This window comes from Athene cunicularia (genome assembly GCF_003259725.1).
Source record: "Athene cunicularia isolate RWA chromosome 5 unlocalized genomic scaffold, athCun1 chr5_part3, whole genome shotgun sequence".
Lineage (NCBI taxonomy): Eukaryota > Metazoa > Chordata > Aves > Strigiformes > Strigidae > Athene > Athene cunicularia.
In genome coordinates, this window is record NW_020799103.1 from 3,256,483 (window position 1) to 3,283,545 (window position 27,063).

General features: G+C 34.9%; 1 protein-coding gene across 1 annotated transcript in view; it reads left to right on the forward strand.

Annotated features, from left to right (window-relative positions):
- Positions 1-27,063, forward strand: part of CCDC73 (coiled-coil domain containing 73) — a 97,117-nt gene that overhangs the window by 60,900 nt on the left and 9,154 nt on the right. The window contains exons 12-19 of the mRNA XM_026850671.1: positions 5,038-5,173; positions 7,659-7,738; positions 13,834-13,893; positions 16,440-16,544; positions 20,542-20,652; positions 22,600-22,731; positions 25,044-25,079; positions 26,580-26,748. Of these exons, the coding sequence (XP_026706472.1) occupies positions 5,038-5,173; positions 7,659-7,738; positions 13,834-13,893; positions 16,440-16,544; positions 20,542-20,652; positions 22,600-22,731; positions 25,044-25,079; positions 26,580-26,748 (829 nt within the window). The remainder of the gene's footprint in view (positions 1-5,037; positions 5,174-7,658; positions 7,739-13,833; positions 13,894-16,439; positions 16,545-20,541; positions 20,653-22,599; positions 22,732-25,043; positions 25,080-26,579; positions 26,749-27,063) is intronic.

The following is a 27,063-nucleotide window of genomic DNA, read 5'->3' on the forward strand; positions in this document are numbered from 1 at the left end:
GGATGAAATTCCAAACCATTCATTTATCTGAGACCCATTTCTGTTTCAATTTTAAAGTTTGTTAAAGACAGATTAGATCATGCTCTGCCTAGTGTTCTGAAAGTAAGCAGATGTGCTGTTTAGTTTATATCTGGCACCTTAGAAACCCTGCTAGTCAGTAAAGTAGCTTTTGTATGTGCTGGGGATTGAGTGTGCCATATTGATGCAGCATTTTATCCTGGTTTTGTTCTTTTAATTCTGATCTTTTAGTCTAGTATATACAATGTTAATATTGTGCATATACACCATATTTTAGCACGTTATCCAGTTAAGTTTATCTGAAATTTGTAGCACTGATATGATTCTTATGATATATGCTAGAATTTAGAAATAGTGGAAGGTTTTGTTTGACATTGAAAGACTGTATAGAGACATAGAAATAAAGGATTTCTTTTTCTTCCATCTTTCCTTTGTTTCCACAATGAAAGTGTTGATTAACGTGTGCGGTGTAGTCACTTTGCACCTCACTGTGCATGGATAGTAGCATTCATGCAGTCAGGAGGCTACAGGATGAATACTACTCTCTTGATAGAATATGCTTGAGTGTGGGTTCTGTATTCTGTTCTTTTTCTTGCTGCTGAAATAAGAAAATAACTGGAGGAAAATGGCCTCAGTCAGGTCTTGGTTTTCTCCTTCATTAATTTCCTGGCAGGTGATGCAATGTAGAATGCTAGAACTCTCTGAGGGCAGCATCTGATCAAGTGTTTGCATGTTAACTTGCATTATCTAATGCTGGCCATGTCTGAGGGAGTGAGCATTTAGAGTTATTTGTTTTCTGCAGTACCTAAATCTTAAATGTATATCATGGTGCTAGAATATAAAAGAAAAAACCAAACAGGAATGAGATTAAGGCTAGAGTTGGGTGGTTTAGAGGCCAAATCTTGCATGCAGTTTAGAAGAGCAAATTTGGAGTGCAAGATCTCAGTGTAGTCAACGGGGAGACATTACTGTCTATAGGGCAGTGATTCAGTGCACCAATATTAATGAGTAAAGTGGATGGGGTGAGTACCTCTGTGAATGACTGGTAATTAGTCTAGTTTCACTTCCTGGCTGTGTTTATATTGGTAAACTAAATGTTTGTGAGACTCTTTAGTGAAGCTGCAGTCAAGTGATATGAAACGGTCTAGGTTCATTAAACTCTACTGCTCTTCAAAAAAGAGGGAAGCTTCATCCAAATAACTCGCATTTGTTCCCAGCAGACAGTCTCCTGAACTGTGCCCAGGAGCTGCTTACATGAGCGCTACTTGGCACAGGCCAAAATGCATCAGGGATATTTTAACAACAGTATAGGCATTTCCTGAGAGCTTCCCTGCCACCATTTAGTTTTCTCATACAGATGTAGTTGCCAAACGAACAGAAAATTACTTCCTGTAAAATGCTAAATAAATTTAATTGTAAAAGCTGGTTTGTTCATAATAATCTAAGGAAGGAATGCTATTTGTATTTCCAAATTTTTTTAGGAATTTGCCTGTAACTATACTATGTTGTTTAAAAATGCAGTGAGAATGCAGTGATACAGTATAAATGAAAAATAATTATTTTAAAGTAGAAAAATGGTGGGAATTAAAGGAACTATTGTGGAAAAAAATTCCTATTTTCAAGATTTAATTGGTAACCCTTTGCATAATTTTCACATGATCTTGGCTTAGGTCTCCATGCCATTACATCTCCTTTGTTTCTCTGACACTTTCACCTCCCAATTACCACCTTCTGCTTCACTGAGTAACTCTGACTAGTGACTCAATTTCCAGAATATCTTTGAGATATGAGCAATTCCCTCTTTGTCTTCCTCCAGTCACCTACCTGACCCTGAGCTATTTCTCTGGTCTAGTTCCACCAAGAAATCATTGTGCCTCAACAAACCATATGGCCACAATCAATTCCACTCCCTATCCCAGCTTATCTTTATTACTGGTGGAGGGCAGGGCAATAATTCCTGTTCTTGCAGTATCAGACTTTAGGAAGAAGAACTGAGATTCTGTGGGTCTTACTCCAACTCCAGGGTCATACCCTCCCTATCCTGCAGTGTCTCCCGGTGTTTCTTGATTGTCTTCTATGGAAGAATATTTTAAGACCTTTTCACAGTGAGCAGAATGACACACTCAGGCTTTTATTTTACTGTGCACTAAGCCTGGAGAGGAGCTTGCCATCAAAAATCAGATTTAGGCAAGTGGTAAGCTCTTAATAAAACTCTTGAGGATATAGCAGACCAGTTCCTTTTCTCATTGGGAAGAGTCCTGGAAAATAACAAAATGTATTTCTACTTTTTCTAGTGAGGAGGAGGGACTAACACTGACTTGCTGACTTAAGAAATTGGGAGAACACTAAGAAAAATCTATATTAAAAAAAAAGTGCAAAACACCTCAGATCTTGCCACAAGCTGTTTGAGTCTCAAATTAGCAATGCCTCCTTGTTCATTGATCTCTTAGAATAATTACACCTGCATGACCATCAGGAAAAACAATTATTTTTCTCTTTTTTTCTTTTGTTATAAAATCCACATTCTAGCATTAGTTAACTACAGTTCTTCAACAGTTTGCTTATTATTAGGAAAAAGAGAAAGTATATGAACATTCACAACCTACATTCCTTGCAGTGATTCTGTTAGTGGTGGTGTTTCTTTACCAGTGCTTCCATTATGACTTTCCATTTGCTGTAGTGTGTTTAATTTCATACCTTATAAAACATGAGAAATTTGTATTGTATATCCTGTTTTGCTAGCCTTATGTTGGTCATTTCTTTTGATTACTATCAGCTTTTATTATCCTCTGATGCTTGGACATGTATTGCATTTGTTACTGTATGGAAATGGAGCCTTACAGAAGCCAGACTGGGCCAGATTCATCCTTGTGTAACTTGAATTTACACACAGGAATGAATTTGGCCCAATTCATCTTTATTGCTGTGTTGCTCTACTGTAGATTAGAAATAGATTAGATGTCTAACTGAATGGATATATTTTCTGAGGTATTAATTTAACCCAATCTCTTCAGAGAAAATTAATTTTAAAATTGATCAAGTAGTACCTACAAAGCTATTAACAAAAATAGAGGAACACAAAACCCTTAGTGTATATGAAAGAAAGGATAACAAATAATTTTTTAAAAAATCGGTGGCATGTGTCACTGAATAGTTTCCTGTGAATATGTATTTTCAAACACCACCTCACAAAACGAGAGAGAGATTGGTAAAATTAATTAAATACATTTTAAGTTTACATTTACATTTAATTACCATGTGGGATTCATTGTGATAAGATGTTACTTAGTCCAAGATTTTAACAGAAGTAAAAATAGCGTTAGATGCTTACGGAAGTAGTTAGAAGCCCCCTGTACAGATAAATAATCTTAAAGCAGAAGTGGTCGTCATATTCCAAGATACTACAACTGCTAATGGATGCAGAGGAATTAATAATTGCTCATTAAAAAGTTGCTTACATTTTTCTGGGAAGCATAGGGTATTACTCTGCATTGGTTTCACTAATTAAATCAAGGTCACCGCTACTCTTTAAAAGTAGTTGATGCACTTCTGTTTTTTAGCAAGTATGTTGAAATTCTTTCATTTCGGTATGTCAAATACACAAATTCCCTCCTAACTGTTCTTGCACTATGTCATTTTTAACAATCCCTGAACTGGAATGGATGAGGCTGTTGGGCATTTCTGGAGGTGGCTTAGTCTAACCCTGCCCTGCTCAGAGCAGGGTCAGTTAGAGCTGTGTTCAGGCAGGTTTTCAGTATCTCTACAGACAGACACTCTAGCCCGTCTGTGCAACCTTTCCCAAAGTTTGACCACCCATACAGTAATTCTTTTCCCCTGAAGTTTAAGTGAAATTTCATGCATTTCACTTTGTGGGCAGTGGGCACCACTGAGAGGTATTTATCCACATTTTTCAGATCCCTGTCGCCTCTTCTCCAGGCTGAACAGTCACAGCTCCCTCAGCCTCTCCTCACATGTCTGGTGCTTAAATTCATTTGATTATCATAGTGGCCCTATACTTTGAACAGTGCTGTACTGAAAAAAAAACCCCACTATTTTTGTTTACATTTGTATTGCAATATAGCTTAAAAACTTTTCTGTGTTGATTAAAACCCTGTTAAGCGGGAAAGTGTTTAAGACCATAAAAGGAAGACAGTACATTTACTAGTGGCTTTACAAAGAAGATTGAATACAGTTGGCATAATAGATTGCTTCTGTTATATAACAGGAGACAATAAATATCTATAGGCCTTATTTTCATGATGCCTGTGCTAGAATTGTTACCTAGTTTTAAGGAGCTCCTACTCTTACCTATCTCCAGCCACTCAGGCGTTTCTCCCCTGTGCTCTCTATGAAGGTGCTGGGACCGTGGATTGTGGGAGCTGTGATTTTAAGTTGTCTAGAATTTTTAAATGGGCCTCATTTTGTTGCATTGCTCCAACCTTAGAGTGTGGTGTATTTGGTTTAATACTACAGTAGGGACAAATAAGCAGCTGGAGCAATGAGGTACAAACATATAGCTGCTGAAACCACTGATTGTTTTGAATGTGCAGCCAAAGATATGGGTAGATAAAGCCCCAGAGTGCACTGAACAGCACAGACATCCCACATCAAAGGAGTGAGAGAACGCAATGCTGTACTGAGTGGTAGTGCAGGAGGATGAGTACAAACCACAGGCAGCATTACTATGTTAGGCTGTGTTCACGGTACAATGGCAGATGAAATCAGGGTTTGAAAACAGTTAATACAGTTCTGCAGACCTTTATATGAAAGTAAATATAAGGGACAACATATCAAAATATGTTCAAGTGGGTTTTTTTGAGACTCTAACACACGGGTGAAGGTCTTTGGTCTGAAGTGCTATCTGGAAATGGGCACTGATCATTCAATATGAAATAGTGAACTGAGATATTCTGGGGATGATTTTGCATTTATGCTATTATGTTAGAAAGCATCTGGAGAGTTGATTTACACATGCTAGTTACTATCATTAAGTAGATGCCTAATTTATGTTTCTAACAGGATCAAAAATTACAGATGCACTTAACAGCGAAAGAGGAGCATCATAAGAAACTGAATGAAGTTGAGAAGTGTTACGCTACCATTGCATGTCAGTTTGGAATCATAAAAGGCGTTCATGGAAAACTAGAGCACAGTGGTATGTATGACTTACATGTCCTCCAGCATTTGTTTTTGATGTGTTTTGACAACACTGCGTTGGGGACACCTGACAATTCAGAAAAATAGCAGCTACCCCGTGCCAAGCATCAAATATAACAACTGACAATTACTGTATCTCAGTCCCTATCTCAGTGCTTCTGTGACAGTCCCAGGTTAAGCAGCACACGCCCTGTGATACACTACTACAGTTGTGTGTGTGACTGTAGTAAATGACGTTGAGGAACTGATTAGCGTTCAAAACAATTCAGCAGCAGACCAACCCCTTTAAAAAACAAACAAAAACCCAAAACCACAAAACCAAAAAAAAAAAACCTGCTTAATTTGGATCAACCTCCTGTTGCCATTCAGCATAATCAACTCAAACAGTTGTATCAGCTCACATGAGGGAGTGAAATTAAAGGAATTAACAATTAGGGGAAAATGAATGCTTTTCAACGTAGGTTTAATGTTGGGAAATAAAGAGAAAACATTAATGAAATAATAAAAATTATTTGCTTGTACAGAAATAGAAAATCTTAAAACCAGTTCAGTAAATAAATAGGGTGGTATGAATCATTTTATGCAGTTATCATTGTTGCATAGGTTCTGACTATGGCTATTCAAGCCTTACAAATCTGTACCATATCCCTGAGTTTGTGTTGAAACATAACAAAATTATTTGTGAAACTACTAATGCACAAAAATATAATTCCACATCCTTTTATATAAATATACACTTATCTGTAAAATTATAAAGCTGATAACCTCAAGTAATAAAAATACTTCATTCAAATGAAGTTTTATACCTATTATTTTGAGAGAAAAATCATTATTACTCATAACAAAGTGATACACTGTGGTGTTTGCACAGTTTATGTGTAGAATATGGACTTGTGTATTGTTTTGGGTGCCTGCAGTTTTCATCCATGTAAACACATACACAAAGTGTAAATAAAAATAAGTAATTTTTAAGGAAAGGGAGAAATAGTTGTATAACTCAAAACAAACAAACAAGCAAACAAAGAACACCAAAAAACTTTTCAAATACCGAAGCTTGTAAATTTGGGCTTTTTTCTGCCTGAAGCCAAATAGTTTTTTCAGATCTAGTTGAAAGAAATTGGTAACATGCTCTATGTGTATTTGTGATATTTCAGTACTTTTTGTAATCAATTTTTTAAATAGGCTAATGTTAAAAATAGGGAAAACCTTGCTGTGTTTTCCCTTTATTTACACTGGACAGGCTTTTCTTCTATGTCAGATACAGAAAAATCTTTTTGCAATTTCATGGAAAAATAACATTTAGTCTCAGTATTTACACTATTTGAACCATATATAAATGTTTTTTGCCATGCTTCTACTTATATGGGTAAATGCAAAATGAACGTCTAGAAAAGATTAAAGATCCCACTATTAGTATTTTAAAGCTAGAGAGTGAACACGACTCTTGTTGACAGATAGCAAAGAGTTTTACCAGTTTTTGCCTGCTTATTTTTGTGGGTTTTTTCTAAGTTGTGTCAGAAGATATTAGTTGCATTCTTAAGTATTTTCATTTGTTAAGCATATATTCTCACAAAAACCTGCAGAATTGCTTATTGTATTGCAAGGCTGTTGTCCATCATTCTCCATTATGCTTACCATCTTTAACGGAAAAGGAAAGGACTTCCTAGGTGTGATGGAGTGTCTAGAGTGCAAGTGTTGTGCCACAAGCTTTTTGAGAAAATAAAGGAAATAATTAGGAGTGAATGAAGAGGAAATCAGAAATAGAAAAGGGTGAAGAAAGACTTCAGAGGATCAAAATACTAGATTGATTTTATTACTGATAATACTAATACTGAAAGGTACAGGAACCAATGAATATATTCAGCTTTTCACTGGGAAACTTTAAGCAATTTCCCAGTGGTACTTTGGCATGTATAAAAGTCTAAGAGAAAATTCCATTCCCTTTCAACAGGGACAGAGGTTATTCTTAAGAGTTTTCTTCTCCATTATACTCTGCTGTTTGCTGTCTACCATGTCCTATATGCATATAACTGTACATCTGTTAATTATTTGAATGTTCTGTGGTGCATTATATTCTACGTTCCTCTGAAAATAATTAAACTCATCAGAAAATTACAATCAAAGCCTTAGTTAAAAAACAAAACTAAGATTAAAAGTTCATGGAGAAGTGATCCTAGTAAAGTGAAATCAAATTACACTCAAAATTAAATTACAAATTAAAAAAAAAAAAAAGGCAAATCAACGTACAGAAAAGTTTTAACTCATTGTTTGAGGTAGAGAACAGCTGGTACCACCTGGTGGAACCCTACAGTGTGATATCACACTGCACAGAAAAAGTAGTTGAGTCATTTTTAGTCCCAGTCTCCTTTTCACAAAAATGTTTAATTATTTTAGAAACTATATACACGTACATTGCAATTATAAATCAAATATTCATTCAAATATGAAAGTATTTATTAACATGTTTTAACTTTTGTTTTAAGTACAGGAAGCAATACAGCTCAATAAGAAATTAACATCTGTGAATAAAAGACAAGAGACTGAAATTAGTAGTCTGAAGGAAGTAAGTTTAGTATGTATTTCTGAATGTGTAAGTGGGATTCTTTGGGACTTCCAAAAGCTGCTGGAGTATTAACAGAAGTAGTGGACAAGCAGCAGAAGTGTTCTTCATTCTATCACTAATGATTAAGTCTTATGCTCTCTTGTTATGCACAGATAATTCAGACAAATGCCAATTAAAATTGGAGCAGCTCTAAATAGTTTCTGCAGTTTGGGAATTTTCGTTTACCTCTACAGTGTCCTGCTTGTTTCTTGTTAATTATTAACAAGTTCTTCCTCTGCTGTGTTGTCATTGCTTCTCACATCTGATGCAGTGCTGATTTCAGTTTAGGCAGAGGTAGAACATGGATAGTAGTTGCCATAGGAGCAAACAGGTAGTTGAACATAGAAACTATTATTTGCCAGGTATGTTTTTGAGTCGCACTCTTGAACATATGTAATAGCGGGAAGGACAAATTCCTCGTTTCCCTTTGAGGTGTTTCTTAAGTGCTGACAGGAAAAGACCAAAGGGACCATCTGAAGCCAAAACTGTCTTGTAAACTCAGTATCTTTTCATACCACATCTTTTTCATATCTCTTCTTTCTATTCCACTTTTTTTTTTTCCTCCCTTTGATTCTCTGAGGATTTTAAGTAGAGAACAAATGCATGATTGTTCTTGGCTTCGTGGTCTAATGTTCATTCCCCTCTACCATGGAACCTTGGCAAAGTTTGTGAAATTCTTGCAAAACAAAAAGGGGGTGTGGGGGAGATAATTTGTAAATGAGGTTATTAACTGTGACCATTTTACGTTTGGATTAAATTGTTCAAAAATTGGATGTTTGCCTGCCATGACCTTTCGTTTCCCTGAAAAATGAGATTTGAAGGTACGGAAGTACTGAATCTAGTGATTCTGGAAGTCCCTGAATCTAGTGTTGTTTTTATTTCTTAAGAGCACACAGCCTCTTACTGTTAAAATACTTTGGAGTATGATGCCTCTAGAAGCCTGACTTAAAATTAAATTTTGTCTTGAAGCAGAGACAGTTTAAGATTTTTTCCTTTGGTTCATTCTTACTTTCTCTAGTGCTTAACTTAATTTTTATATTTATTACATGAAGATATTCTAGCCACAGTAAAGATTAATCAAGAATTCAATCTAGATTTGTTTAGTTACATACTAAAATATAACATGGCAAACCTCAATGCCAAAAAGATCAAATTTTGAAGTAACTGTTTGATCTCAAATATTTCAGAACACCTACCATCATAAAAGCAGACTGAGAAACACAATAATAGTAAAGCAGAACACTGGAAAAATTCTCAAATTAATTTCTAAGTCACAATTAGGATTTATGGCATTTAGAAATGTTTATTTAGCTACATAATTCAAATGATAGATTTTATACATAGGTATATATTATATCTAAAAACTACATATATTTATCTGAAATATTTGATGGATGAAAGAGCAACAGCAAAATATTGGAAGTTGTCCATGGTGATAACTTTCCTCTATAGAAAAGCCGTATTTGTTAGAACGCTAATATTTTCATAGCCATGAAGGTCTGAGGACAGCTCTCGTGTGAATTGGGTACCCTTCAACTCTACAATTCCTTTAAAAAGAATAAATAATTTGTATGTGACAAGAAGAGGGACATTAATCTAAAATGCAGCACATCTTTATTGTAATATATTGTAAATAACAACAGGAGTTTTAGAAATTTTTAAGCATCACAGTAAATTAGATTTGTTGCTTTTGGTTAAGAAACCAAGAATAATTCATTACTTAGAATTCTCTGAGGGTAAGTAATTTGAGAGGTAAGAAAAGAAAAATGTTTAAGAAAATTTTACGTGGTGAAGTTTGTGAGTAACAGAGGTGTGCGAGATAAACTGATACGTGATTTATGTACTCCAGTAACCAAACATACTGCTTGATCCATTTTTTTTCAGCTGTACTCTTGATTCTTAAGGTCATGGGTGATGAATTTTAAATAAAATACTGTTAGATAAGCAGAAGAAGGGGCCAGCTGAAACTTAATCTGGCTTCCTCAGTTCACCAGGAAATGCCTTTATCGTGGCTATTTCTGAATTTGTTATTGGTTGTTTAGTATTTGACCATACTCTTCTGAATGATGGTGAAAAACTTAACTGGAATTTAATTTCTTAGCATTCTAATATTCATGAGTGCTGAAGCACTTTGCAGCGGCTGTCTTATTTTGCAAAAAAAGGTGACGAGCTGTTTATCTGGAAACATATTTTAGAAAAAAAAAAAAAGTTGTATAATAGAAAGGCATGCCTTTTTCCCCTCAAAATGCAGAATTTCTGTGAAAACAGAGTTTAAAATGAACAATATAGTAAACAAAATAGAGCCTTTTTTCACTATTCTTTATTTCAACATTTTGCTTATAAAGCATTTTTGGAAAGTTACGTAGTGAGAGCGCATTTCTGAACTATATCTGTTATGACACTTGTTAGTTCAGCACAACTGTTTGTGGAGGGCTGTGCCTCCTCTTTTGGGTCACCCCAAGAGAAGAGAAGTGCTTGAACCCAGTAAGAAGTGCCCTGAGCTAGTTTCATTTCATTGTGGTTAGCTTGTACTTAGCCTAACCATTGCAAAAGTGATCTTAAAGCAGTCAAGTGTTTTCCCTTGTTGGGAAGTGTCTCTCTTGTAGATCTGAAGGGACCTATAAGAGACACAAAACAATGAGAAACCTCTGATATTTAGAAGAGTCTGAAAGAGGGATTACCAGGCTGTTTTCACTTGCTATACAGCTGAAAGAAGTCATGGTATGTGCAGCAGAAGTTGGGACAACTTATAAACTGGTTTCATCTGCCTTGGAGACCTGACTGACAGAGCTCTAACAGCTCTGTCAACTTGTGGGTTCAAACTTCTTTCCTCTATAGCCTCAGTGCTGGAGTGGAAATGAGTGTCCATAGTACCAAAATCTTAATTTGTCTGTCAGCTCTTATCACAGCCATTACTTTAACTTTGGTTGTAGTTTCCTCTTGACATTGCCTGCTTAAAAGTCCATTTCCTAAATTGTAGCTTAACAGACTGTGGCATAATTTTCTTTTCAGTAACATTTATTTTAGGACTTTAGATACTCAGTGTGGTAGGATTCTTTTCAACCACTATGAAAATGCTTGCATTGAAGTCTGGCCAAGAAAAAGGTTTCTTTCATTCTGCTGCTTAAAAACGAGCTATGCTGCTCAAGGCCTGAAAGATTACAAGAGAGTTGCACCATTCTAGGAAGAGAGCAAAAAGCTAAAGTTTTAATTTTGGATACAGGTAAAGTTTGTGTAAGGTATCAGCACTGTCCTGGAAGGTGGTTACATCTGCCTGTGCTGGCTGTTTTTCCAGTCCCATACCACCTCTTCATACTGGCACATGTATTTGTGTGGCCTTGAGGGCAAGTAGAATGAAAATGAAATTTTGTATTGATCAAAACTACATTTTACCCAAAAAAGGGAGGAAGTTTTAACTTAGATCAACTGGCAAAAGGAAAATATATTTAAGGAGCAGTGCTGTTTCTTTTGTGACACTCTTGACTTCTACTGGCTTGAAGTGTCTCTGAAACCATGTCCCTAAGTGTTGGTTGCTAGCAACACATCAAAGGAATGGATTTAAAGCCTTGGCATTCTTCCTTAGCATTTCCCAAAAACTGATGAAATTATTTTTCAGATTCAATTTAATTTACAGGGTTCTGAATACTGCTAGTGATCTTATTAATAACAGAAAGCTACTAGAAAAAGAAGCATAACTCTGGGGGTGAATTATTTTTTTTAATTTCAGAGTACAAGAAAGTAGATATATGTATGCATAAAATTATATTATTTTCACAGCTACATAGCTTGTGCTTTGATTCACCATGGAAAACTTTACCATTATTTTGGATGATCTGGTTTGTGTTGGTTCTTTTGGGGTTTGTGTTGTTTTTTTCCTGCCCACACCTTTGTTAGATTAGCAGATCTGGGTTTGGTTCAAGATGGGTTATACACATCCACTTGCTATATACAAAGAAGAAAATCCAGTTGTCTTTTCTACCTCAAGGACATGATTTACTTAGTATAACTTTTTCTTTCGCCATGACAAAGTAAGTAGTAAGATTTTTCTGCACACAATAAACTTGGAATTTTGGGAAATGTATAGTATCAGATCCGTAGCAGGCTTTTGCACCTGCTTATGTAGCACACAACCTGTTAGCTGTGTTCTCTATGCCGTTAATCTAGTTCTCTGTAAAGACTGGCACAGTGCACCTTTCCAGTTTTACAAAGTTAAAAGTGCTCGCACCTTCTGCCACTTAAATATGCAAGCAGAGTTCCTACATTTCATTACAGAGCCTTCTCATAAAACCAGTACAACTAGTAAATGTTTTTATTGCAAAAGATGGAAAAAGCCTTGCTAGCTCACAGAATATCACAATTCTAAAGCATTGCTGTCTTTGGATTCTATAACTGATTCTGCAATTGCACTTAGTACCTACTGGATCATTTTAGATTTCTTTATGACTAAAATACATGAGAAATAAATTCTCTAGCAACAAGATGATTTACTTAAAAGTAGTACCTATACTTGTATTTTCCATAAAACCTTGTGAATTTCAGCTACAATGTAATCTTCCCTTTTTCTTTTGTACTGTTATATGACTTTGTCCAGAACAGTTAAACCATTGGTCTGTGATAAGATGGAATTCCAGTTTTGTGAAGAAAAGTTAAACAGACCAAACTTAGTTGTTAGATAAAACTATTACCATTCTGAATGCTTGGTTCACCACTATGGCATCATGAAGAATTCTTGATACTATCTGTGAACAGCATTCATAACCTCTGCTATTTGTCTGAGTAAACGTCAAAGCGCTCAAGGAGAGAGCGATATTAAACAGACTACCTTGTACCAGAATGGGAGGGGTGGGGGAGAACAGGGCACAATATTTATGACTCCAGGAACTATAAGTTGTAATTTAATGAGATCAAAGCATTTGCTGTTTATTTGCTGGGCTAGGAGCTTGGAATAAACTGGTTAGAAAACAGATACCAAAGAAAAAGCAGGATATTTAAAAGATTATTAAGACTATAAAATCAAAGGGATATTTTAGATGGAAAATCATGTTGTAGAAACCTCTAATATAAAATTAATTTAGCATTCTCCTGAGATTAAGTAATTAATGTTTCAGGAAAAGCAAAGATCCTCCAAATTTATAGCCAGTTCCTGTTTTTACCAGATAGTCGCTGTTCTTTGTTTTTTCCCCCTGATTCCCAGGAATGTACACAGTAGTTATAATAGGTACTTTATTCCTATTTATATGTCAGTGTATGAGTTTTGACCAATACCAACTCAATGTCCATTTCTAATATACTACTTGGAAGAGAAAATAACAAAATGCTTAAGTATCATAAATACTTCAAACAGTAAAATTACCACAGTAACATTTTACCTCTGAAAATAAACTTTTAGCCATGTGTGTCAAGTTTAAAGTTTAGCAAATCAGTCTTACGAATTTCAGTTCCTCTAATTTATTCTGTTGCTTCCATACATTATTTAAAAGTAGGGCATGACTCAGGATAGTTTAAAAGATTTGTCTTTGTTTTGAATTGCAATGCCTATACTGGATGAACTATTTATACGTGTTTCCTGTGTTAAGGAACTGAAGAAAGTAACTACAGACTTGATAAGGTCCAAGGTCACATCTCAGTACAGGGTGGGAGAAGAAAACATCAATCTTGCAGCAAAAGAAAAGCAGTTTCAAGAACTGCAACAAAAAATCAAAATGGTATTTTTGGAATTTAAACAAAGTAAATTTTTGGTGAATATTTTCTGTTCTTCATTTGACAAATATCATGGCATTGATCTCTGATGTATACAGATTAGTGATTCCGTTCTACTATAACTGCATATGCAATATTACAAAACTGTATCCAGAATGACCTTTTCTAGGGAAGTAAATATGCTATGAATATAAGTATAATTTTATAGTTAAAAATATGAATAAGAAATAATTTCAAAGTAATTGTTTCTTTATCCTCATGATGATTCACAAGATCATGTTAATACAATATTGCTAAAGAAAATAGTAATTTTAAATGCTGTTCACTGTTCTTCATGCGCTTTTTTTTTTTTTAAGGAGACAGCAGTACATAAAAAAGTTCAAGAAGAAAATGCTCACATTAAAGAAGAAAAGCTGGTGAGTTGTTAATACAACTTTGCTATTTAAAAATAATTTAAGAATATATGTGCTATACTTAATTTAAATTATTATACCAAGCTATTAAAACTAATTAAATTAACTTGTTTACTCTTTAGAAATATTTTAATACTACCATAAATGGGATCATCTCAGTTTTTAGAAAGTGTATTAGCAGAACAAAGGCCATTGTTTGACACTTTATTCCAAGTGTTAGCTTTGATATACCTGTGAAATAGTTATTACATATTGGTTCAGTACAAACGAACAATAAGGTTTGCATAACGTGCTTGCTGCTCTGCTTTCTGGTTGCCAACAGTTTACTATAGTACTGCTGGTATTGAAATCAGATAAAATTGGAATCGTGTCACTCACGGACAAAGGCAGTGGTGTTCCATTCATACAGAGCATATACATTTACAATATTAAGCTACACCTATACATAGCTGAAGAGAGTTAAGACTGCCTTCTATTGCAAACTCAGGTGTGTTCCAGAGCAAGTCCTGATATTCAAACCAAGTTACATGGAGTCAAGTATCAAACACAGAAGAAAAAAAAAAAAATATCCCCGTAATAACAGCATAATACACTGCTTTGCAGAATATTAAGCATTAAAAGGGTGGTTGTTTTTTTTTTTTTTCTTAAACGGTTGCAGATTTTTCATTCTGCAGTTCATTAAACCAAACATGTCAGAGACATGTATCATTCTTGTTCTTGAGGAGGGACAAAAGCAGTATTTTGCTTGTATACCCACTGAGCACTTATGGAAAGCTAATCCAGCAGTATTCTTCCAATCCATAAAAGCCTGTTTGCATTTTGAGTTTGCTTTTTAAAAATACTTGTCAATAAACATAGGGGAAAAAGGAGACACATGCTCAGGCCTCATTACTCCTATACCCCTGAAGGCACTAAAAGCATTTATATAGGATGCTTATAGTGTAATTCATATGCATATTTGATAAGTATATCTAAGAGAAGGACTCTATTTTGTTTCTCCATTTTATTCTGTGTGAATTGCTAGGGCTTGGTGTTTGGTTTTAACATATGGAGGGTTCTGGTATAAATCTGAGGAGGGCTCTAATATAGAGGTGAACTTCATATTTTCTCTAAGAACTTGGGTTAGAAGATCTGGATTTCTTTATTATAGAGTGCTACAATTTCACTATCTGGATTAACTGAAGATCTTGGCTTCAGTGCTTCTTGGACTGAGGCTGAATATACTATCTAAATTATAGCTGATTCACACTGAGCTGCATGCAGAGAAGCAGTCTTGTCCAGTTGAGTGCACACTGTACTTGATTTAAAAGACACGGCCAACTCTTCTACAGACCTGTCAGATGACACTGGGCAAGCCATTCCACATCGCTGTGGTTCAGTTTTCTAGATACAAAAGATAAATTAATTTTCTAGAACTAAAGATAAATTAATCTTCAGTTCAAAAATTTAATTTATCTCTCCATAAGAATATACATGCATGAAAAGGAATGAGAGTACACCCAAAATAATGATTTTAATTTTTAGTAGATAGCTGTATCTGTGTATACAGTAGAACCAAAAATATGTAAATTTGAAAGCTCTTTGCAAGTGTATGAAAGTACTTTGTTTTAATAATATATTCCTCTCTCGGTATATTTTGAAGGAACTGAGAACATTCGAGACTGTCATCTGCCTGTAACTTGGGGGTGTTCTCCCCTCTGCAGGTCATCTTTTATTAATTGATGTTCCAGTCTTTAGAGAGTGGAGGTTGGCTTGGCCAGATCATTCCCTCTGTCTTTGAATCTTTGGAAATGTGTTTTGTATTGTTTAATATAAAATGACTCTGTCTCCATTCCATCCACATTTTCAGTTAACTGCAACAGACATCATGGCAGCACCCATGGATTTGTAAATCTATATCACCTCAATCAACTAATTTTGGGTGGCTCTTTTCTTTAGAACTTACTTTTCTTAAAGTAACAATATAGTCTTGATTAAGGTACCACAAAAATTCAGATAGTGACAGCAAAATCTGATGTACTTGCACCACGTGAAGCAAAGCTAATGTGTGGTAGTTCACATCTATTGGGATTTATTTTAGGAGATACAGAATAATGTCACATGAGAGTGATCCATTAATGGGAGTGATTATCTGCCTGTCCTATCATTTCTCTGAGATTTTCCATCTTTTCCAGAACTGTAATATGGTGCCATAAAATTATTCTGTTAGATTAATTGAACTCACAGTGGGGTTGGATTTGATATATTTTATTCAGATTTGCACTGAAATATGTTTAAAGTATAAAAGGATTCTTCATTTTAATGATAAGAAAATTCTCTGAAAAAGAATGTTATAATAAGTTATATTAGTGATATTTTCTCCAAGGCAGAAGTCAAGAAAAACCTGGAGTTCTGGTTTCTTCCTACGAGCCCTTCCCCAATGTAGATGTTAGAGTACATTTTTATATGCATGATTTTGTAAACACTGGCAGAATAAAATTAAATATGTTAATCTAAACTTCAGAAACAAAATCTGATTGAATATATCCTAATTTGTTTGCATTAATAAGGAAATTCTCAGCTCTCTACAATGTGTGCAGGAGCTGCTTCAGCGACTAACCCAAATGAACGTTAGAATGGAAAGTGAATTAAATGCACTGAGAGAAGAATATCAGGTCAGATTTTTTTTTTTTTTTTTATTAGACAAGCTGTTACTATCTGTTATGTATTTTTCAAGTCCAGGGCTGTTAAAGATATCTGTATGCTTTTTAGAACTTTTGACCTCACTTCCTTTGCTCCCTCAGCTCCTTAACTGTCAGCATGAACCTTGAAGAACAGTCTATGGTTTCTCTCTTTTAGTTCTCCCCCTAAAGTAAATCATGGTTGCCATTTGTATCAACCATTTCTGTAAAACCAGAACATACTGGGGGTTGCTTTCAAGTATTTTTGAAATAAAATTATTTTATTACTTTTGTTTCCTATAATTTTCACATAGGTATAAACTTATTTTCTGGAAAATACTTTGATTTTCAGATCTTCATAGCCAGAGTTTGTCCCCAGTTTTATTAGAGCAGAGGGCCTAAGATAAAGCATATCCTTAGCCACTTCTTGCTGTGTTGTCTGGTGTCGTATTTATGTGAGAGGTGGTAAGTAGTCATGCTGGAGAGTGTGGAGTTGCAGCATTGCTCAGTTCCTCTTTGAGCATGTAAAAGTGACTTCAGAACACTTGAGATTCTGAATTACACTCCCAGTCAGATTGGCCCATAGTGCACTAAAGATTAAAGTCATACCTGTTCCGGTCAGTTGTACCATGCAGAGTTCAAGTACAACCATTAACTGGACTATTAATAATTATTATCTACTATTTGTCCATACATAACTGTAGCTATTCCATTCTTTGCTTGTTCCTGTGAGGCCAAGGTTTTGAACTAGGATCTGTTAATCCCAAATTAAATTTTGCACGTGCATGTATACTTTCATGTATAAGCAAATGCTTCCATGCTAAACTGAAATTAGATTCACTTCATATAAGCCTTTACTTGGTCTTTTAATAGATGTAATCAGTTTGCCTTCTGCCACAATGTATGAATTTTGCATTTTGATGAAACAAGTAAGGTTAAAGATGAATGATATTCTCCATCAGAAGCCAGCTAAAATTTCAGTAGGAATTAAAGTACCTGACTTGTAGTACTGGATAAAGCTGTAGTGACTGGAAGACAAAGCCACTGATTTCAGATGTTTAGGTTCCTGTATATATGAGTCTACTGTTGGATTTTCATGACTTAAAATTCTTTGATCTTGGAGTTCTCTAGAACCAAGAAGAAGCTATTGTTTCCCATCTCAGATAAAGTTTATAGTATGCCTTAAAGTTCCAGCTAGAACTGTGAATGGTATCTGTGAATCTTATCTTTGAAGACTCTGCATAAATGTCTACAAGAAGAGTTTGCTTTCTTGTTGTTAAGGTATGAATTGAGTCCAAGTCTTGGTTTTGTGGCCTGTACAGGCCAGTAATTGATTTCTGATGCAATTATACTAATTCTGATTAGAGAACATGCTTTGATTTGGGTCCTGTTTATATTAGACATTAGGAAGGTATTAATGTTTTCTGGTTTTCTTACTACAGGACAAACTCTGTCTAGTCATAAAAGCTTCAGTATAGTTTCAGAGGCAGTTTCTGGCAGGCATAAATACTTTAGATTTAAGTGGTGTGCAGGACATGAGTAACTAATAAGAGGCTCTTGATTCAACCTTTGAAAGCTCAGTTGACTATACAGGGAGTCCTCAATACTTAGTTTGATGTAAATATTCCTCCGTAGTCTTCACTGTGGCACTTAAGATCAGCTAAGATTTGATCTCCATTGGGTTTTATGAGAGCGTTCTGTGCATTCTCAAAACCAAGAGGTTTTCACTTGAAAATGGGAATTAAAGGACTCCTAAAATTTATATAGACACATTATGAGGTATAAACTTTCAAGACATCACACCTGGAAACATAAAAATGGCTAGATATTTTAATGGATGGATTTTTTTGTAAACCCAACAAATACTTGCATAAAATGCAGCAATTCCCTTAAACAGCATGATGTAAATACAATGGTATATTAAAAGTGAATGTCACACGTGCTTGTTCTTTCCATATGAACTCCTGGGTTATTTTGATTTGTCAGAAATGTCTGTCTTTCTGTTTAAATGGTAGTCGTAAATAAAGTAGTTGTTGCTTTTTATTGCTAGTCGTTTGCCTGACAGTTTGATGCAATTACCAGGATATTCCAGGGAATGAGACAACATTCACTTCTTATTTTGCAGTGTCAGTTTTTTAAAGCAATAAAGGGAACTTATAAAATAGGGAGCTGAATATGTAACTTGAAGGGTCTACCCCCTTTCCTGCCAACTTGAGAGCTATTGTTGTTGTCTTTATGGATTCTAGAACCACAGTATGATGAACGGGGTCTGAAGGTTCTGTATTACTCTTATGCTCTGTCCTATATCCTTGTCAAATTTGTGGAACTTGCTCATCAAGAAAAAGAGTTTAATCAGAATGATAGAAAAATGGAAGGAGTGGTTGTACAGTCCCATGGAAATACCTGTATTCCTATACTCACAAAATATTGCTGTTTATTTTGGGGCTTGAGATGACTGAATACTTAAACTTGCAAGGTAACAGTCAAGAAGGATCACACTGTCCTTTCTCATTCTGTCTATGTACACTTAGTTCTAGAATACCAATATCCTTATGAGTTCAGAAAAACAAGTTATAGTTCTTTAACAGATGACAGAATATTAAGAATGCAAGGAACTCAGGTATTCCCCTCTCTGTACAATTGCCTTTAACATAGGATCAGTTCTGTTCATCTCCTACTCCTGATTCTTCGCCCTAAGAGCTATGCTGCAAATAACTATTATGTTCCATCTCAGAGGAGGTTGCATCTGAGAGGCAAGTAAAAGCATCCATGGGGTTAGAGCAGGTTTGTCAAAGGCAGCAGGTCTTGTACTCCTAGTTTATAGAACTGGATGAAAGGTGCTACGTCAGCGTGATGATTCAGATGAGGTATTGTTGTGAATTTTCCCATCTTTCTAATTAGATAAGCTGTCAGAGAAGATTCATTATATTCTTACACACAACTTTTTCCATGTGTATAAAAATGCAAGGTAGTCTGAATTTTCCTGCAGTTAATATCTGTAAAATATATTTGTATTAATAGTGTAGCTAAATGAATGGAGGCATTTTAAAACTGATGCTAAGTGAATCGAGAAGTAGACTCAGTTTTAGTGAAAAGATTAAGTAAAAAAGAATTGCTTTGGAGCATTGCCTCCATAACTTAACACTTTTCAAGTGGACTTTCAAAGAAGCCCAGAAGAATCATAAATACATAGCTGGTCATGTAGTTACATGCATCAAAGTTATGTTTACATTGTCAAATATATTTCTGTCATCTATATAGTAGATAATGGATGCAGTAAGTCTGTACTGTTTGCTATAAAAATGTGATAGGATAAAAATTCCAGCAGTACCTGAGATGTATGTGAAGTTACTGTTGATTTACACAATGCTGCTTTAGTTTAGCACGGTAAAGCTGAGTTAACCCAAAAATGTTGCCAGTACAATTATGATAGTATAAAACTTAATATTACTGTTACTTTAATGCACTCCAGTGATCTAATAAAAATAAATTAAAGGTTAATCAGATGTATACTTCATGTTCCAGTAGATATGTTTTAGAATTTAAAGTTTATACAATTTATAAGATACGTTAATAAACAATTTAGAATAGAAAAACTGGTCAGAAAAATAAAAATATTTTATTTGAGTATACAGTAGTTTTTTCTTTAAGTACAATGGGCCTAGATCGTGCTGCATTTCATATTTCTCATCTCTGGACTTTATATTACTTTTTCAGCACATTAAAACTTATGCAGTGAAACTGAATAATGGCAAGTGTTTTTATACCCTTTTATAGCCATTTCTTTTTTCATAACCTCCCCCTGTTTCCTGTTAGCTAAACTATAAGCACCTTTCTGTTAATTTATGAAAATTATTGTTGAGATAGCACATTATCACTGATCTGTATGGCACTTCCAGCATGTTAGAAGCAAAGGTCCAAGCAACATAAAACACATCAAAATTCATTAATGTGGTATTGATTATTTTTTGGATAATTAATTTTATTGCAGACCCTTGAAAGAGATAATGAGCTGCAAAGGGAGAAGGCAAAGGAAAATGAAGAAAAGTTCCTTAATCTTCAGAATGAGCATGAGAAGGCACTAAGAACTTGGAAAAAAGATGTAGGTTTATTAAATTAAATGTTAGAGTATTAAAAAGATTTTGAAATAGTCATCAAGCATTTTAAGTAATTCCTAAAAGCCAAGAAAATACTGCAGATATAATACAATAAAAACAACCAATTTCTTTTCCAGTAATGCAGACTCTTCTAGAAATGAATATTTTTAAAAGGTAGATTTAGGAGAAATGCTGACTGCTGTGCTCTAAAAGGTCAGTGTACTTCCTGCAGTTTTGTAAAGCAAGAGCCCCAAGGTATTAGGTGTTACCTTGCATTTACCACTTAAATATTCCAGAATTACACACCTGCCATCACCTAGACATGGAAGCGGATATAGTTTTTAATTGACATTGAATTTTATGTATTCTTCAGGAAATAAGCAATTTTTCACACAACTTATCCAGAGAATACCAGCATTTCTAGGCTGCACTCTTGTACTCTGAAAAAACTGTCATTAAAATGTCATACAGTAAAAAGTGAAGGTAAACCCACATAGACTGAAGTGACACAGACTAAAGGTACTTCTGAAGGGCCACATGCCCAGAAAAAAAAAAAGCAACCTCCAACTAAATCAGGTAGAGATACTGAAGGCTTTGCAGTAAAGCAGACATCCTGACTTGACAGGAATTATTTAATGTGGACTGCGGGATGAAAGAGGATAAGAAAAGTTAAAAACCTGTACGTCCTCTCAGTAAATTCATCTCTGTGTACACCTAAAACATATTTTGTCTTCAGTATTTGCCATTCTTTCTACTACTTGATTAGTTTTAAAGAATATTTCAGTAATTATTTAATCCAAAATAATCAGCAAAATATTGTAGCTGTAAAAATCATCTGCAATAATAAATTACAAGAAAGATTAATACTTCTTCAATAAGACAAGATCCGTTTAGTGTGCGGAAACTGGACTCTAAGCAGCATTTGCTTAATAGTCTATCTTTTTTATTTCTATGTAATTGGCACCTACTGCCAGAAAGGTTTGAATTTAGTAGATAGATCTTAGGGAGGCTGTAGGGAAATAATGCAAAGTTATCCTTGTAATTCTGTTGTGTAAGGCTAACTCTTTTGGTGCAGCTACTGTGGAGGTGACTGCAACCATGAGACTACAAAATATCTGAACTGCTCTGAGAAGATTCGATCTCTGATTCCTAGGAGAGTCTTACACCATCATTTCCTGTATAGATAGGGGAATTGGCCCTGCTTATTTGTCAGGAATGTTTGCAACATTCTTTAAAAGATTATTTATTTTTTTTTTTCCTTTTTTTTCTTTCTTCTCCATATTTCTGCTATGGCCAACTAGAAATTCGATCTCTTAACATCTTAAAGTATAGCATCATCATGGATGATGTTAACATTATACACCGCTCTGGAAATATTTGTAAATTAAATTAAGGTATTTCTGTAAATTTGCCCTTCTGTTCTTTTAACAACTTGAATTTTTGACCATCCTTTTTGTTTTAAGTACAAAAATTTGTTACATACTCACTGAAGAAGCATTGGATACTTGAGGCTATTTGCAGAACTAAGGTGCCAAGAAAATTATTTGCTCTTGTAATTTCTTGGCAATGTAGGTAGAGAATGAATGTGGAGTAGCATGTTTATCTTTGAGCCAAAAAGGAAGAAACCTACAAATGCAAATCTCACTTTTTTGAGCATTGCTACTTGAAGTAAATGGTGAAAAAACCTCAATTAATAGAACATATCATCTGTTGAACAAGACTCAATTAACAGAACATATCATCTGTAATGGAAATGTGATTAAAATTTTGGTTCGAATGAAAGAGCTCAAAATTATCTTACTTTGTACAAAGAAATTCCTTAGCATCTATACTTTCTTTTAAGGATTTGCTTAAATTTGCTGTCAATACCCCTGTAAAATACAGTTTTACAAATTTGAACGTGCAGTAAAGATCTGTGTTTGTGTAACTCTGAGTACCCTCAATTATTACAGGAGGAAAACATGAGAAGAGAAATAGACACTATTAAAAATGAGCTGAATTGCCTTAAAGGAGTTCATAGAAATCTTGAAGATTATCATCCTCCTCAGGGAAATCAGCATTCTGAGCAAGTGGAAAATCTGCAGGTAAGTGTTTCCAATGGCTGCAGTACTTTCTATTTCTTGTAAAAATATTAGAGTGTGATAGACATGACAGTTTTTCTAATCTGTCTGTCATGTCCACTGATTTTCCTTTGGCACTGCTACACCTAAAAATTTATCTGATCTAATCAATGATCCACATTCCCATTTAAAACTTACTGTACTCAGAGAATGTTCCTCTTTAATCCAGAAGGGTGCTTATATCATAGAAACTTGAGATATTACATCATTAACAAATTTATACATAATAAATAGCAGTTGTTGTAAATAATTTATCTTTACTAAATCCTATTTCACAAACATTTTGCATGTGTGTTTTTCAAATACTGTGGCAGGCCCCTTGACTTATACTTATATATATATGAACTAATTTCAGCCTCTGTAACATGGGACAGATCAGATTCATTTTATCAACATAGAGATTATCTAAAATTCTTCAGTTTTAGTTAAAAAAAGCCCTAACCTTTATTTCACTTAGTGTCTTTAAGAATCATTAAAGGCATAGCAAGCTCAACAAGTAATGAATGCTGGAGGTAAAAAACTGTTTTATGCAGCGCAGGCTGAACAAGAATTGAGCTTGCATTGCTGGGTGAATGAACTCCATGTTCAGCTCTATATTTAGAGCACATACGAGAAGTCAACAAGTGGTTCAGCACATGAAGATGGTCTTGTGGAGCAAAAGGAAGCGCATGTAGCCCTGCAGCTATGTGTTATCCCTTACTTAAGCTGGATTGAAAACTTGTATTTCAGTCTTTTGTATGACTGAAAAAAATTGGAAGTGTCATAAACCATAAGGAAAACTTCCCCTGTGCATTCAGTGTATTCTGTTGTTCAGCTGAGTATTGGTTATATAATTTTTTTCCATTAGTTTTTACATCCAAATGATTCATCCTTCAAAGAAGGGAAGACTCATTTTGCATGTATATGATTTTGTTTTCACTTAGGAAAATAGGAAGACACTAGAACTGTAAAGACAGGTTTGTGGGTTTGTTTTTTTGTTTTTTGTTTTTTTTAGAACTAGTCTATGAATTGTCAGTAAAATGACAAACCATAATATTTTGGAACTTGGAAGAACTTAATTTCTTCACAATATGTGTATGTTTTTATAGCTCAAAACCATACAAATACAAATATATATGAATATATACATGTACATACCTGTTGGTAGTTAGACTGGAAACGAGTGCTCATTGTGCCAAAGCTGTACAAATTCTACAGGGTATAATGCAAATTGTGTAACTTTTAAAAATCATTGTTTCTTTGAATGAAAATGAAATAGAATTATGTTTAGGATGCTGAATCAATGCACACAATGAGTCATTCATGATAAACAGTACTTGTGTTTACTAAGATAACCCTAGGTGTTTGAAAGTATATAAGCTTAAACTATATGCTCATAAATGCAAAAAAGTCTGAGATGTCTTCTAAATATATACCTTACACTATCTTATGGCAAATTGCCATACCCCTTTGTGTTGTATGATCATGAGATTTCAAAAGCTAGGTAGGTTAGGCTGAGTCAAATCTCCAGTGGAACACTGCCAAGAAATTACAGGAGCTGCAGCAGATCATATTGATTGTTCTAATTTGTGGAATTTCACCTTGTATCAGTAATGAGTCAGCGTCTAGTAAAACATAAAAGGGTGAGGTGTTTGCTATGATTTAGATCTTGACTGAGGCTCCAAGTGTTGCAAGGAAATATGCATATATTTATTTTTACACCTAGTGTAATCTGAAATCCCTGTGATGATTTGTGGGGCATGAAACTTAAAATATATGTAAACTTCATACTGATCACCTGTGGATAGTAAATAAACAAAAGGTCTTTTTTAAAAGAAAGGTGCAATGTCAGACCTGATTACAGACTCAAACTGCAATTTAGCTTAACTTTACCACGCTTCACATTTAGTTTAATATAATTTGTAATACAGCTGTGTAACCATCAGTGGACTATACCTAGCAATGGGTTCTTGCAGTTCTTTTGTGTGTATACATACAGGGAGATCTGGTTTTGAGAAGGTTTTGATTTTCATAGTGTGAAATACTCTGAAGGGTCATCTTAGGTGTATGTATCTAATCTTAGTTAGACTTTACTAAATCACAAGGAAAAAAATAAAATCGAGGTTTAATAGTTTTGGTATGTAGGCATTTTAGTTTATGCATCTTGGACCTATTTTTGAAGGCTGAACAGCCATTTGAAGTTAATGGAAACTGGGTTTATTCAACCACCTGAAAATCTGGAAGGGAATCATGTAACATTTCTCCCTTTCTAAGACACTTTATCATGTTTGTTTCAGATGCCTTCGGCAGTTCAGCCCCTACCAGCAAATGTGGTAAGTTCCACTGTAGTAGCTGGTTTATACCTGTACAAGAGAGTCACATGCACAGTTCTATTGTGGTGTTTGGCACAGCTCCTAGAAGCAAGAGATGATAAAAGAATTACAGATTTAATCAAAGAAAATTTCTAGTATTTGTATTTGAAAAGAAAATCTTGAAAATGTGATGCCAATGGTGTATATAGCCAAGAAGAAAACCTAACTAATTAAAAATTTAGAAAACAAGAAAGATGCAGTATTTACAATTTCCAAATCAGAATGACAGGGAAAATGCGAATCAAACATGAGGAAAAGAGGAAAAAAATATCAATTGAAACTTCAAATTGAAGGCAGAGTATTTGGCAGAGGAAGACTATTTTTTGGAGCCTCCTCCATTCACCATGACTCCTCCCTCCCCCAAATCAGCAAAGCTGGGAGCGTCAAAATGTTTTTGAGACCCGTAGAAAATTGTTTCCTGCAGATTTGTATTCTACATCATCTACTATGCCACCATGGCAATAATTCCCTTTTTTACCAGTGTTGTCTACGTGTCTCCCTCCATTTCGCAATATATTCTGTCCTCCCCACACATATGATGCCCAAGCACAGCGCTTGTAACTCCCTCCCACATCCCAGTCTTCCTTTTGCAACACCTCTGGTCACCCAAGTATCTATGGCTTTTTCTCGCTTCTTTTATGGACTAAGCAATACCCCTGCTCCCTCTCATGCTTACCTGCTTTTATATCCTATCTTTAGGGCAAGAGCCAGCACGTGCTCCTCCTGCCTTCAGCTGCCAAACAGTTGATGATAATAAAGGATGCATCTTCTTTTCCTTTTTCTGGTTGGGTTTTATTAGGGTGTTTCTTCACTGTTCAGCTCCTAGTTTTCACAGACCCTTATCAAATGCAACTTTCAAAAATAAAGACAAATACAGCTGTGGTAGACCAGTGACTTAAGTTTAAGTAGATGCATCTTTCAGGATTCTACTCCTGTTGAATTTGACTCAAATTTAGGTTAAAAAGCCACCTGGGAGGGAATGAGAAGCTGACTGACAGGAATTGCAAATTCATAAGCCTTATTTGCCTATGAAATGAAGTTTAAAATCCTAGGTGGTTTGTTAGAAAAAACCCTAGTGTTAATATGTGTCTGTATGCACATGTGTTTAAATAGTGATCAATGCAGGGTTTTTTTCCACATGTAATTACTGAGCAGGTCACTGATTTAGGCAGCAGAGGGAGGGATCCAGTCAGCACATGTACAACACATATTCCTTCCTCTGAGAAATTCTGTCAATCCGTATAATGTTTCTCTGCAGACTGTAATATAGCAGGGTATAATTTATTTCGTACTCTTCTAGGGTCTTAGTCTGCTTTTTTTTCTCCATTTACATTAACTTTATATACTTCAGGTGAATAGTCTTTGTTTTCTAATCAGAATGGTAAAAATAATTTAAAATCTAAGTCCTGAACTTTAAATCAGTGACTGCATTATATCATCTTCTGTTCCTCCTTGTGCTAGAGTGGTCAAGAACATTCAAAAGACAGTGACATACAAACTATTCAGAAAGGAAATGAATGTATGCAACCTGTAATAAGAAAAGATGGTAATTCTGAACATGAGGAAGAAACTGAAGTAAAAACCACAATGGACTACTCTTCAAGCACTGAGGAACTGCAGATAGAACAAAGTAATAACATTACATGGATAATACAGATAAGTTAATATTGTTGAAGAAAGGATAAATGTCTTAGATACAGTATATAAGACAATGCTTGAATCCTGAATTAAATGTTTTTGTACTAACAGTACAATTCAGAAGTGGTAAACTATGATAATTTCCCAAAGCTCTGAACGAAAGCACAGTATTTCCAGTGGCTGCCCTAGGACATTAAGATCCATGTGCTGTAAGCCCTCGTGCTGTTGCAATACTCTTTCTGCATGCCAGTTCAAGTAGTGAATAGGGGTTAGGAAGAACTATAATGTGTATAGAAGCGTTCAGAAG